At 45.9% G+C, this 13,345-nt stretch overlaps 1 protein-coding gene across 4 annotated transcripts in view; it reads right to left on the reverse strand.

Annotated features, from left to right (window-relative positions):
• ptprfb (protein tyrosine phosphatase receptor type Fb) overlaps positions 1 to 13,345 on the reverse strand; it is a 195,314-nt gene that overhangs the window by 19,984 nt on the left and 161,985 nt on the right. For all 4 annotated transcript variants that reach the window (XM_080440620.1, XM_080440621.1, XM_080440622.1 and 1 more), the window contains 4 exons: positions 9,535 to 9,647; positions 4,991 to 5,088; positions 2,334 to 2,457; positions 1,146 to 1,321 (listed from right to left, as the gene is read on the reverse strand). In XM_080440620.1, the coding sequence (XP_080296746.1) occupies positions 1,146 to 1,321; positions 2,334 to 2,457; positions 4,991 to 5,088; positions 9,535 to 9,647 (511 nt within the window). The remainder of the gene's footprint in view (positions 1 to 1,145; positions 1,322 to 2,333; positions 2,458 to 4,990; positions 5,089 to 9,534; positions 9,648 to 13,345) is intronic.

The following is a 13,345-nucleotide window of genomic DNA, read 5'->3' on the forward strand; positions in this document are numbered from 1 at the left end:
TAAAGGAGAATATCTAGCTATTTTAACTAAGTACAGAGCTGGCAAAATGATCGCTTCTCTACAGACTGGATCATATTCTATTTTTTTAAACACATTATGCTGTACGCTATCAGTTCACAAACCCTGACATTTCCAGTGCCTTGTCTGGGGATACATTTTCATTATGGCTGGGCATGCACTCAATATTAAGCCACCATATATTGCCTGTGTTAAACCAGAGACATTTTGTCAGTTTTAAACTGTTTATCTGCAAAATGTCATGTTATTAAGAAATACGCTGAGCAGCTTTGGTTTCAGATTGCTGACGATACATTTTGAAATTGGAAAATGTTTCATAACCCAAACCAGTCATCTGACTCTCTGATATCAGATGGGACCCTGTCATCCTTTCATTAAAATAAAAACACGCAAATAATGTCAATATCGAGTTGTCACAATGTTGTCGCAATAAGCTAATGAAATGTCAGCATTGCAGACCCTTGATGCATGCTGGCCTGATACCAGCCCAGCACGCCATTCTCTTGATGAAAACTTGATAAAACATGGCCTTTAAAGAATGATGGGCAGCCCAGAAACAAGGAGGAGAAAATAAACTAGCAGCGGGGTATACACTTTGTTCCCTGTTTGCTGATTTCTATCTGAACCGCAAATTTCTAAATTGTCTGTGGAGCAAAACCTTGACATGTATTTTGTATTGCTGCCAACCTGTCGACTTTTATATATTTGACTGCTGTTGTTTTCAACCGTCTGTAGAGTGGTAAGAATGCTAACGGGTGTCAGCAGAGATTGGCAGCATTGCTAGCAGGTTGTACAGCAGCTGTATCCCTCAAGTACCTCAAGTTGGCCCAAATACTGCATATCTATAATCTGATGGAGCGAAATGTTCCTCGTCTGGCCCCTGACTCTTTTTCAGCATCGCCATACTTCCTATTCATGACGTTATACATCTTCGTACCGTGCTCAAAGTCTGCTCAACAGCAGTTGAGTTATTAGTGAACCTTCCACATTCACATTCTCCTACTGTCCATAACCCATAAAAAACCCTGTCCACTGCATGAGGTCCATTTTTCTATGATCTATGATCTATGATCTGCTGAATATTTGAGAGTGAAATGGCCTAGGCTTGTATAAAGTCTTGTCCTTACCCGGGACTTCTCCTCCAGTCTGGTCATCATGACGATGGTGCTGGATCTCTGCTCCCATACCATGCGCCAGAAGTCACTCAGCGTCTCCGGCAGAGGGCCCTGTGTGGCGATGTAAGCATTCTGCTTCCTGTAGCCATCGATGTAGTTGGAGTTGATGTAGTCGCTACCGGGAACAGCTGGAACGAAAGGACATTGACGCAGAAGCACATATATGAATATATGCAAAGAAAAAGAGTTCTGGTGTATCAGGTTATGATGGACACACAGACAGACAGAGATTTTGTACACTTATACAGTAGTAGGGTACTAGAGGTTCGGGCAGCTATGTGGCCCTCACATCTAGAGTTCGGCCCGAACACCTATGTTACACCACCAATCCTTCTATCCACAGGAGTATTATATTGTGTCTGATATCAGTGCATGTTGATCTGACGGCTTTGTCAGTGTCACTTTTGTCATGCTCCACTCTGCACTGATCACCACTGAGGCTGCCAGCTAGCCAACAGTGGAGGCAGAGGGGCAGGGCCATCACACTTGCCTGGTCTTTCCTGTTCTCAGCGGCTTTTCTGGCCTATATACTGTATGTATGTATAATATTTTGTATTTATGTGCAAATATGCATTTACATTAAATGTACATATTTATCATTTTGTTTTCAAGAATATTTTAGAAATGTGAACGTGCAGCTATGGGATAATAATGTTTGAGCACACACTCATGGTTAGATTACTTCATCATTTTCCAAAAAGCCACTAGGGGGAGAAAAGAGTGGTGAAGTTGATTAAGTGTCCCATTACAAACACTTGTGGCTTCATTCTGTAGGGCCACTACCCAGTCGAGGGCACTCCAAAAGTAGGGGTAGGGCTTAAGCGTCCTTGAGCAAGACACTGAACCCATAAGCGCCCGATGAGTAGGTTGGTGCCTTGCATGGCTGCCTCCACCATCCGTGGGTAAATGTCTGTGTGAATGGGTGAATGTAATGCACATTCTAAAAAGGCGCTCCAGAAACGCAGACCATTTACCATTTCCTTTCATTTCATACAGGCGCAATGGAAGGCGCAATGGAACTGACAATACATATACATGCATTCAACACTATACTTCATGTTGAATGAAAGGTGCAGTGGTTGACGGCTGATCTGTCAATAAGCGTGGTTGAATAGTTACAGTGTGTTTACAGGCTCTCACCGTCGACAGAGGTGAGCACCACCCTGGAGTGGTCGTAGGCGATGACGTTGGCGTAGCGATTCTTGGGCTTGTTGACTTCCATGTTTGAGTTCTCCCATGTGAACTGCTGGCCTGGATCGATCGACTGTGAGAAAGGGCAAGAGGAGAGAAAAAGATGGGTGGATGAGGTGATGTATTGCCTTGAGGGAAGAGAGATAGAGCCAGGAACATCGATGAGGATGTTTGGCTTACACCTGGGAGTTGAACAGAGCCCCCGGGATGTCCAGAAAACACTCATGCACTAACCTGTGGGCGGCCATATTGAATTACTTTATACTGAGCAGCCTCGCGTGAATAACTGCATTAAGTGTCATCTATCTGCATCTCTTACATTTTCTCATTGTCTATTGCGGATTCTCATCATTTCAGCACAGACCCCAACCCCCCCCCCCCCCCCAACCATTTTTTCTGCGCTCTATCCCTCGCTATCCCTCACGCGTCATGCGTCACCTCGGCTGAGGCGACAATGGGCCGGGTCCGTATTGATCCAGGCCGACATGTGAAGGCCTCCTATCCCTTGGCTCGATAATGTCACACAGTCTCTTGTTATTCGGCATCGATCTCTCCGCCAGCTCACGAAGGAACCATGTCCATCAATTCTCCCGCACCTTTCACCTCGCAAAATCAGCCAGAGTGAGAGCAGCACCTTGGATATTCCTTCCCTTACCGTACCTCAAACTTGGCTGCAGCTCTTATTGAATTATTAGGGGGTATGCTTATATTATGTCCAAAGTAGACAGCTTGAAAAGATAGCGTGTGTCAGGGGTCAGGCATGAATGTGAGCCATACAAAGTGATGCATATTGCATGCCAGGCTTCCCTGAGCCAAGGGTTCAAATGGTATTTTTAAGATTTGACCTGGCAGCATTTAGGTGGGCTTGACTGAATAAGGAAAGTTCAAATTGACCTTCTAATGCCTAAACTTTCATTCACTCACTCACTGCTTTGTATACAGTATATCACATGTCCTACATAGACATCTGGGCCACCTAGAGATAAACTGGAAAGTGTCTGGAAAGTTATTAAAAGGAAAACACAGGCAACACTACAGTATATGGCATTTATTTTGTATTCATACGTGAGCAATGTGGAATGTTTTAGTTGAAAGGGACCCTGCTCAGTCAACAAAGAAAGGCTCCAACAGAGCTCCAAATTGCTCGATAGTGGGAGTCATTTGGATACGGGCCTACAGACGCTGATGAGTTCGACATTGCCAATTTGTCTGCCAGCACCCGCCAGTTTGAAAGGGAACATTTCATTTGCAGTCAAAACATGTCACGCCAGTTTGAAAGCTCTGCAAAGACGGCGTGGCCCGCAAGACCAACGACAACTGGCAAACAAGTTAGTCAGGGAAGGTGGAGAGGGAAAGGGGGATCGGGGTGTGGGTGGTAGAGGAAAACGGCTGCACTAGACACGTTGGGAAATGCGGTTGATGGAAGATAATGATAATGATAACGGCAATGAAGGCTGCTGTGTGGCGTTGCTTCCTCTGATAAAAAAAAGGACAGACTTGTCTTCGGATTGACAAACATCGCTCATTACCCACAGTGATTTGCTCAGCATGCTGGCGCTCGGCGAGGAGGAGGAGGCAGGGGGTCACAGATGTGCGACAGACCGCTCCCCAGAAAAATTGGCAGGGAAGGAAGGGGAAGAGGACGTACGCGAGGCCTTCGTGAGCTCTATCGACGGTTGCTTCGGAGGAAGTCACAGCGGGGAGCGGCCAGCTACTGTGACTGTGACAAAGCAATGAGATGGATGGCCATCTGTCTAGCGCAGGAGGAGGGTGCGGGCGGGGTGGGAGGGTTCGGTGTGGGGGCCGGACAAGGTGCAGCCGAGCAGTAACGGACTGTGGCCACACCAGACTCTTATGGCTTCACTGTGATGTGTTTACAGTAGCTCAATAGAGGCGAAGACAGCCATATAATTAGGAAAAAAACAAAACACACAAAACAAGGAAAACTGCCCTCCAATCGCCTTGTTGAAAGTGTCAGTGATGGGGAATGGGGGCCGATTAGGGAGAATAAAGTGAACGGTCGGAACAAATGACACAAGCTGTTTTTCTTTTTCTCTGTACGCCTCTGCCCTCCTCTTCTCCCTGTCCTTAGATAGTCCCACAGGCAACTGCACTCTCACTATGGCTTACGGCAATCCCTTCACAAAAAACGTGGCACTTTAAATGCAAATTTGCTCTCTCCCACTTTTTTTAGGGGCGTGTGTGGAGTAGGCTATGGTTAGCGGGGGGATTTGGGGTACACACTGACAAGAGATAATCCCTCACTGAGTTGCATGGGAGAGACTGGCAAAATAACTTTCTTCTGGGAAATAATCGAGACGCGCGCAGATTGCTTAAGCGACTCGCCACCTGCCAGCTTTTGTGAAAAGCAACTTGCTCCCTTTTAATGTAAGTGTTGGTTTCCTGGTGGGCCTGTTAATGGAGTTGTACAAATGACTGAAGAAGATCTGAGAAAAGAGGCCCTCCATAATCCATTAGAACACAGTGCATTATGGGATACAAGACACTCAATGACTGCTCCTCTCTGACAGAACAGCAAAACGGGATACATTTACATCCCAGGAAATGGAAATGTAGCAACTCAACCACTCTCTCCCATCTTTTACCTCGTACTCCTGGGAGAAGCGGAGGCCATCGTTGGCTTTCAGGCTTTCTATGTGGTCGGCCAGGTCGCTCACGGGAATGGGCGGGTGCTCCCTCATTCCTGGAACAGGAAGGAGGAGAGAGAAAGATTAAGTATGGAGTAACGGACGGACATGGTCCTTTGAGACAATGACGACGACGACAATAATAACAACAACAACAACACTTTGTTTGACCACAGTGTGAGCGAGGCTGCCAGTGGGACCATGAGGTGACTGTGGCAACGGTGAGCAGAGTGCACTGTGCTGAAGAATGCATGAGGATTGAGGGAGAGAAAGAACTAGAGAGAGAGAGGGAGGGAGAGAAAGAGAGAAAGGTTGAGAAAACAGATAAAGAGGGAAAAGGGACAAAATAAAACAGAGAGTATAGAGAGAAACAGAGTGTATACAGAGAGAAAGAAAAAGAGAGAGAGAGAGAGAGAGAGCGAGCGAGCGAGCGAGCGAGAGAGAGAGAGAGAGAGAGAGCACAAGTTCAACAAAGTGTTTGGTGACATTTGGTGACATCGTTGCCATGCTAAAAGTGGGGGCGGAGGTGGGGCTGGGGTGAAGAACAGCAATGCACATGAGTGACTGGAGTGAGCATGCTCCTGGAAGGAAAAGAAGCAGGAAGCAGACATCTCCCCTGGCCCCCACAACGTTCCCTCCTCTGATGGAAGAGATGGTGACAACCAAGATGATCACGAGTCCACAAATCAGTCTTACTGTCACGTCCAGGCAAAATAAAATAAAATAAAATAAAATAAAATAAAATAAAATAAAATAAAATAAAATAAAATAAAATAAAATAAAATAAAATAAAATAAAATAAAATAAAATAAAATAAAATAAAATAAAATAAAATAAAATAAAATAAAATAAAATAAAATAAAATAAAATAAAATAAAATAAAATAAAATAAAATAAAATAAAATAAAATAAAATAAAATAAAATAAAATAAAAAATGCACAGACTGGTCACGAGCCAAGTCACATTTTCCTTTGAAACTCCCCAAAATAAACTATCTTTTTGGCCCAGCCCAGGGCGTGTTGGGCTGGATTAAATTCAAACCATCCTCCCCGCTGCTCTGTAGATTTCTCATCGCTGAGCTATTGGATGATTTATTGCTAATCTACCGGCACAAATTTCCCCTGTGCCTCTGAACTTGGCAATGCTGTGTGCCTAAATGGATTGCCGGGAACTTGCCTCATGTCTCAAGTGGCGGCTGTGTGTGGACACACGAGGACACGTCAACAACGTTTAAGACGTGCGGGCAGGTACATCACACATGTTCATTAAACAGGTGGATGTATTAACAGTAGCGCCCTTTTAACTGGGATTTGGCTGAATTATGTGAGTAAGATAATGGGTTATGGTCTTGGATACGCTGCCACTACATGCTCATTATTGCCACAGTTGCTACTGACGACTAATGGCTCGCTAACTGCAGCCATTGCACGGGACAAGACCTGACCAATTAGACTAATTTAATACTATCTTGCAGTGGGTGTCTACCTGCCTGTAAGCATATTAACAAGTGTGTATGTGTGTGCATATTCAGCCAGGTCTTTTACAGTCATGTTGTTGGTTTAATGAACGGTGAAGAGGAAGATAACCAGGCTAATGGACAGTAAGCTGCACTGGCTCTGAACTGCTCAGCTACCCATGAACCTCTCTACGCTTCCTGACCAAAAAGGAGCTGTGAAAAAGTCAGCATAAATGAGACCTTTTGTAAGAAAATAGTTTTATTTAAAAAAAAATCCCACATCCCACTTATATCATGCTACTGCAGTTTGATTCCTCCCCGTGAGATTGATACATAAATAAATAAACAAATAAAGTATAGACAGTATTTCCGTTGTGGGCAGAGATGTCCGTCGGAATTGCAACGGAGGAATGAGACTGGGTGTGAGACGAGAGAGAGAGAGAGAGAGAGAGAGAGAGGGAAACTGCACGTGTGGGAAATACATAGTAGGGGAGAGAGAGAGTGGGAGAGAGAGAGAGAGACTAACTTGGAGTGTTGGGGCAGCGGTGAGAGCTGGGACCTGTAGAAAAGAAGGAGAGTGGAAGGAGGAGGCAAGAAGAGAAACACCCATCAGAGTAGATGGCTAAAGACTCACACCCGCCTTTTTGTACACCCTCAAGAGTTAAATGAACAATGCAGATTTGTACTGTGTATACTACAGTACATAGCTGTAACTATAAACAAGCAAGGTAGGAAACTGTCCATTGGTTTTAAGTGGCCGGTGGAATCCAAAGTTCGGCAGTTAACTTTGCTCCTTTTATTTTGCATGCCAAATGCCTTTTTTTGTTATTCATTTTTTGAGGGGACAAGATAACGGACTGGCTGTTTGCCTGCAGAAGTGCCTGCTGTATTAGGCGAGCTTAGCAGCCGCATCGGAGAGTTTATCAGCATTTGGCAGGTGGCGTGTGTGTGTGTGTGCTGTTAGTTCCCCATCCTGTTTGCAAATGACAACTACTGTCTTGTGTGATCTTAGAGAGCTCAGAATGTGTCAGCAAAGTTGACAATTGATAGAAAAGAACAAAACATTTGTCTAATTGTCTCTTTACAATTCTCCCGTGCACTGTCCTAAATCCAAAGCCCCAACCATGATAACAACTACACATCTGACTCCAGGTCTGTCCAAGGATAGACCTGGGCACCATTCCCATAGCCCCAGACCCACAAATACACACCCACACTCAAACACGCACAAACACACACAAGGGGGAGGGGCTTCCACAGAGACGTAATCAACTGGACTACTTCAGAACAATAATCACTAAGGATTTCTCCAGCAGTGTGTGCGTGTCCAAGAACCAGAGGGAGATAGAGAGAGAGAGAAGGCAGAGGAATGGTCCATAATGTACGTCACAGAAGACAGACTGCCACTGATTTTGATAATCGCTAGTTTTGAAGTTGGCTGGCATAATGGCGAAGGTTGAAGGAGTGGGGTGGGGAGAGAGAGAAAGAATAAAATGAGAGAGAGGGAGGGTGTGCAAAAGACAGAGAGAGAGAGAGAGAGAGAGAGAGAGAGAGAGAGAGAGAGAGAGAGAGAGAGAGAGAGAGAGAGAGAGAGAGAGAGAGATTAGCCTACAGGGGCAATGGAAGACAAAAGAGAAAGGAGGCAGGAAGGGAGAGTAGGAGAACAGCACTCTTTTAGAGCTGCAGCTCTGCTTAATTCCTCTGCAGGGGTTCAAAAGGGCTGTGTGTGTGTATGTGTGTGTGTGCGCAAGATGAGTGGGCTCTCTAATATAACCCATGAGAAGGACTTTGTGCGTGTGTGAGCACACACGCGCGCCTGCACGCACGCACACGAGCACGCACACGTGCACGCACACAGAGTTGACATTTCCTCTCTGCGCCATTGTTCACTCTGCCTGGCTCACCTTGACATCAGAGGCAGCAGGACTCATTACCAGCTGGGGGAATGAAAGAAAGCTCAGGGTGGGAGGAGGAGGAGTAGAAGAGATAAAGAAAGAGAGACAGACAGACAGACAAACAGAAGACAGACAGACAGACAGACAGACAGACAGACAGACAGACAGAGAGACGGAGAGAGTGGCCAGGAGGAAAGAGGGGGGTGTGGTTGGTGCTGGGGCGTGATGCTGACGACCCCCTTGGCTTTAACGGCTGAACCCTGATGTTATCTGAATTCATGCCGCATAGCTCTGCTTACCAGCAACTTAGCACTGGATAGCTGCACTGCAATGTGCTTTTTAGGTACACTTAGTTTAATTTTGTGTCGTCCTGCTAGACACTGTCATTGTGTTAGCAACGCATTTGTGGTCTGGCCAGGGTTTATAGGCTGAGGAAGGAACAACGATGTTAACTGTATCTCATCGCTGTACTGTACAGTATGTGGTGCCATTGTAGTTATGAGTCATCACAATCTTGCAGTGTTTTTTGAAATATGGATGACTTTGCAGATTAATTGCATGAAGCAATTTGTTTCCCCCATTTTGGAATAAAACTCTAACTCCCCGTGGAAAAAACATATTCTATATGGAGCTGCATATGGATAAACCACCAGATATGAGAGCCTCCTATATTATTATAGTACATTGAAAGTAAAATGTTGACTATTCTTTGTAAATTCTATATTCTTAAAGAACTATAAAGAATTTACTATACACAAAACTTCTATAGATGGTTTCAACAGTTTATTGTTGACTAGGAGACGTGTGAAACCCATGTCAACATCCAGTCAGTGCGCACGTGTGTGTATCCGCACGCACACACACACACAGCAAACTGAAAACAATCTGAACCGGTATCAATCAATAAAAAATCATATGGATATCATTTTAGGCTAGCCAGCAAGCTAGCTAGCTAACTAACAGCTGTTTCCCACGCCAACGGTTACAAACAGGATGGTCACAAAGTCGGAATATCCAGGGCAGCTGTTTTATTATTCAGAGTCCCAAAAGTACATGTATAAATCCTATACATAATATTATGATACTATGTGGAATGTTCCTTATACCACATCGTATAAATGTTCTATGTTTGGCAAAGACTGTTGCATACCTGGCGTCTGGTAGTTGAGCCTCCTCATCTCCACGGGATCGGAGGTGTTGGCTAACAGGGAGTCCTTCACCCCACCAGAGTGTTCGTCCTTGGGCAGGGGAGATGCCCGCTTCCTGAAGGGTCGAGAGGAAGAGAGAAAGGGAGAGAGAGTTAACTTCAACAGATACCGACCATCCTAATCGGTATAGTAATAAAGACACACCGGCACTATGGCCTCAACCAAAATGTAAATAATGATGACACAGGACGTGAAGGCTGTTCGGGGGGAAACGTAGCCTGTGGTGATGGCTCACATGATGAGGTTAATGGTATTGGTTACCCATTCGGAGGGCTAGTTCAAAGGATTGGCAGAGTGCATTACCCCCCCCCTGAAGCCTGATTTATACTTCGTTATGTACTGGTTTTGCATGCTGGTGTCAGATGCGAAAATAGCCGAGCTACAAGCTCACAGCGCATCGTGAACTTGCAAGTAAATCTTCTGTGTTCGGCATGTGGCACCATCATACAAGGGAGAATAAATTAGGATATGCCTTCCTCCATACGGTAGCTGTCCAACTGGAGGGTTTTAATGCGTTAGAAGAAATCCTGTTATCTCCCCCGAGTGGGCTAGGTTAGGTTTGTTTGCTGCTGGATGGATGACAGCTGCTGTGTGGGTGTGTGGGTGGGTGTGTGTGTGTGTGTGTGTGTGTGTGTGTGTGTGTGTACATGTGTACAGTATGTTTGTGCACAGCAATTGGTTTTAATGTTTGATTTTCCTTGCTGTGTGAATGTTTGTGTGTGTGTCTATGTTTATGCGTGCATGTACTGTACTGTATGTGTGACAGAGTGCATGTGTGTGTGAATCTACAAATGGCACATTGTGTTTACTGGCTTTCCAGATTGAGAGGAAAAACAGGCACATGCTGTAATTAGCTCATCAGCTGGGTGGCTCAACATGGGGTAATTAGACCAGTTCTGCAGCACCTGCTCTGCCAGGCCTAGCCTAGCCTAGACCAGCTTTGTATAGCACAACAAAACAAAACAGCGCAAACTAGATCGGCTGTGGCTTCCTCCATCAGATTTGGGAGAGGGAAGAGAGAATGTGAGGTTTGGTGAGGGAGAGAGAATGTGAGAGAGAGAGAGAGAGAGAGCCATCTGACTTCTAATGCTCAGACAACCAGCATCTGTTGATGTACTTGCACACGCATATATATATATATATATATATATATATATATATATATATATATATATATATATATATATATATATGAGAGAGATAGAGAGTATTATGCATAAACTCTCACTGTTTCTCTTGTGTATGCTGTCAATTAGTTACAAACAGCCACACACGTGTGGGCTTGGACACACACACGCACGCACGCACACACAAACAAACAAGTGCAGTCGCACGCGCGCACACACACACACACACACAACCACCCAGCTGCAGACACGCAAGCCTCCCTGACTGAATGCAAATGGAACTGGGCGTCAGGAAGCATCAGGGCGCCCTGTGGAAATTTCACATCTCATTGCACTCCATTTGCAAGTGGCGAGCGTAGGTGTTTAGGCAGCAGCAGTGCCTTCTGTGGTGAGAATACATAAAGCTGGTGGGCGTACAGCTCTGCCCGGGGTCCCCCTCTCTGCCGCCTAGCGCCTAGCCCACGACCGCCGCCACCTGTTATGCGAGGCTGCGGGGGGCTTAAGCCAATGCTAACTGCGTGACGACTAATCTACTGCGAGAATCTCTTTCCTCTCCGACTGTGAGAGCCGTGCCAGCCCGTGTCCGGTTTTCCCAGGGTCTACTGCTGGACGAGGAGGGTCGGGGGAGGGCGGGGGTGGAGTAGTGCAGGCAAATTTTATGATCTGCATTTCTGCACTCCCCTCTCTTCCTCTCCCCAAGCAAACAGATGCCAATCTCCACCACGCTTTGACGCCAGGCTAACTTAAACATGGCAGCCGGCTCAATAAGGGTATTCATCTCACGCTCGCTGGGAGGGCAAAAGCTGTGTGCAGGTGTGTGTATGCGTGTGACCGGGGTTGTGCTTAATGAGGGAAGTACAGAGCCCTTTGTTGAGCTTTTTTGCCCACAAGGAAGTGGTAATGGAACGAGAGAAAAAAAAGAGCTGAAAAAAAAATCTCTAAAAAGGGATTCTCGTGTGGAAAATGTCAGCTTAGAAGATGGGAACATTTCTATTTGGGCGGCGCTCCCCTGGCTGACATTTACTTCACAATGGCCCATTCAGCAGCAGGTGAGGTCTTGGTATAATTCAGATGGGGCCAATCTTGAAGGGGCAATGCTGACACAGGGATAATGAAAGACAGTACGAAGACAAACCACGGCGGACAGGAAGATGTGAGGGGAACACTGGAAACGGTGTGGGACATGCATTGGTTACATGGATGTGTGTGACCCTGGGGTTCCTTACACCCCAATTATCAAGGGCTGCAGAGTCCACTTCCTTTTCATCTCTTCTTTAGTAGTTGTATGATGTAAATTAGTCTGCAGAGGGGGGGTGGGGGCAGCAGAACACCTGATAGTCTCGCGTTTCGGAGACCTCCGCCTACCGATACTTCTGGTGACTTCTAAATTCAATGTGGTTGCTAAAACCATGTGGAAACAATTCAGAGATTTAAAGAATAACTGCATTGCAGAATCAATCCAAAGTCTTTAGTGCTGTCCTTCATATTGTGGTGGTGACAGGACTGGTTTCTGCAGCAGTAGGCGTGGGTTCGTTCTCGCTGCTGTTCTAACAACTACCTTGTGTTGTGATGTCCCAAGATGTACTGGTATAGGTCTTTCAAAGAGAGACTACCTGACTGAAGATCGAATGCCTCTTGGCCGACCCTGCAGCCCTTGAGGAACGGACGAGCACCATCAAAATTCTCAACACAAATGAAGTTTGAATGAAGGGAGTTGATGGGAGTTGTGACTGAGGCATGATGGTAGCTTTACCCACCTTTCCTGTTTGCTGCATTCACAGAGGGCAAAGAGAAGGAGGAAGAAGAGGAAGGGGGGGGGATTAGAGAGGGATTAATAACGTCAATATGGACCCCCAAGACTACTCCAACTTCTCCTGAGTCCAAACCGTTTTCCCCCCGATTTTTTTCCTGCTAACTCTGTGTACTAGAGCTCAACCTGAACTTTCCACACTCTCAAACACCCTGCATACCGAAAGTGCAGCTTGGATGAAGACGTTGAAGTTAACGTTGAAGTTGACGCTTATGGAAAATACCCTCCCCCATCCTCCATTGTTCGTCGTCGGTGTGTTGGTCTTGGCGGCCACAGTCCAGGCTGGGGCTACAAAAACAACCCCTCAGCAGCAGAACGCCATTATGTCTTCACGTCATGCTGCCAGTCGGCAAGCGAGAGGGGGGCCCTTCCTGCTGCCCCCACCCACCACTACACCTCCTGTCATTCTGCGTGTGCGCATGGAGGGAGAAAAAGGGTCTCTCAAACAGACACTCCACAGCAGTGAGCTGTGAGAAAGCTCTCCGGGCTATTATTAACAAGTCTCTGTCTGAGAATACTGGTATGAGGCAGATATACACAGCGAATGCCTGCCAGGCGGGGCGATGGCAGATTGGGAGATTTTGCCAGTGGAGTCATCGCGGTGCGAACAGGCGGAGGTACAGTATGCGCTAGCTAGAGAGATGCACATTAGTTTCTAGGCTTGGTTCTGGGTAAGCTTGTTATTTTTTTTTGTTTTGTTTTCTTTACCACTTAAGCTATACTTTATCGTATGACAAATAGCGAAAACAAACAATCTACAAGTTTGCAATGCGTTGCGATGCGACACGCTGCAAGCTTGTAGATCGACTATTTTCG

This window comes from Gymnoscopelus braueri, assembly GCF_963280865.1.
Source record: "Gymnoscopelus braueri genome assembly, chromosome: 10".
NCBI classification, from domain to species: domain Eukaryota; kingdom Metazoa; phylum Chordata; class Actinopteri; order Myctophiformes; family Myctophidae; genus Gymnoscopelus; species Gymnoscopelus braueri.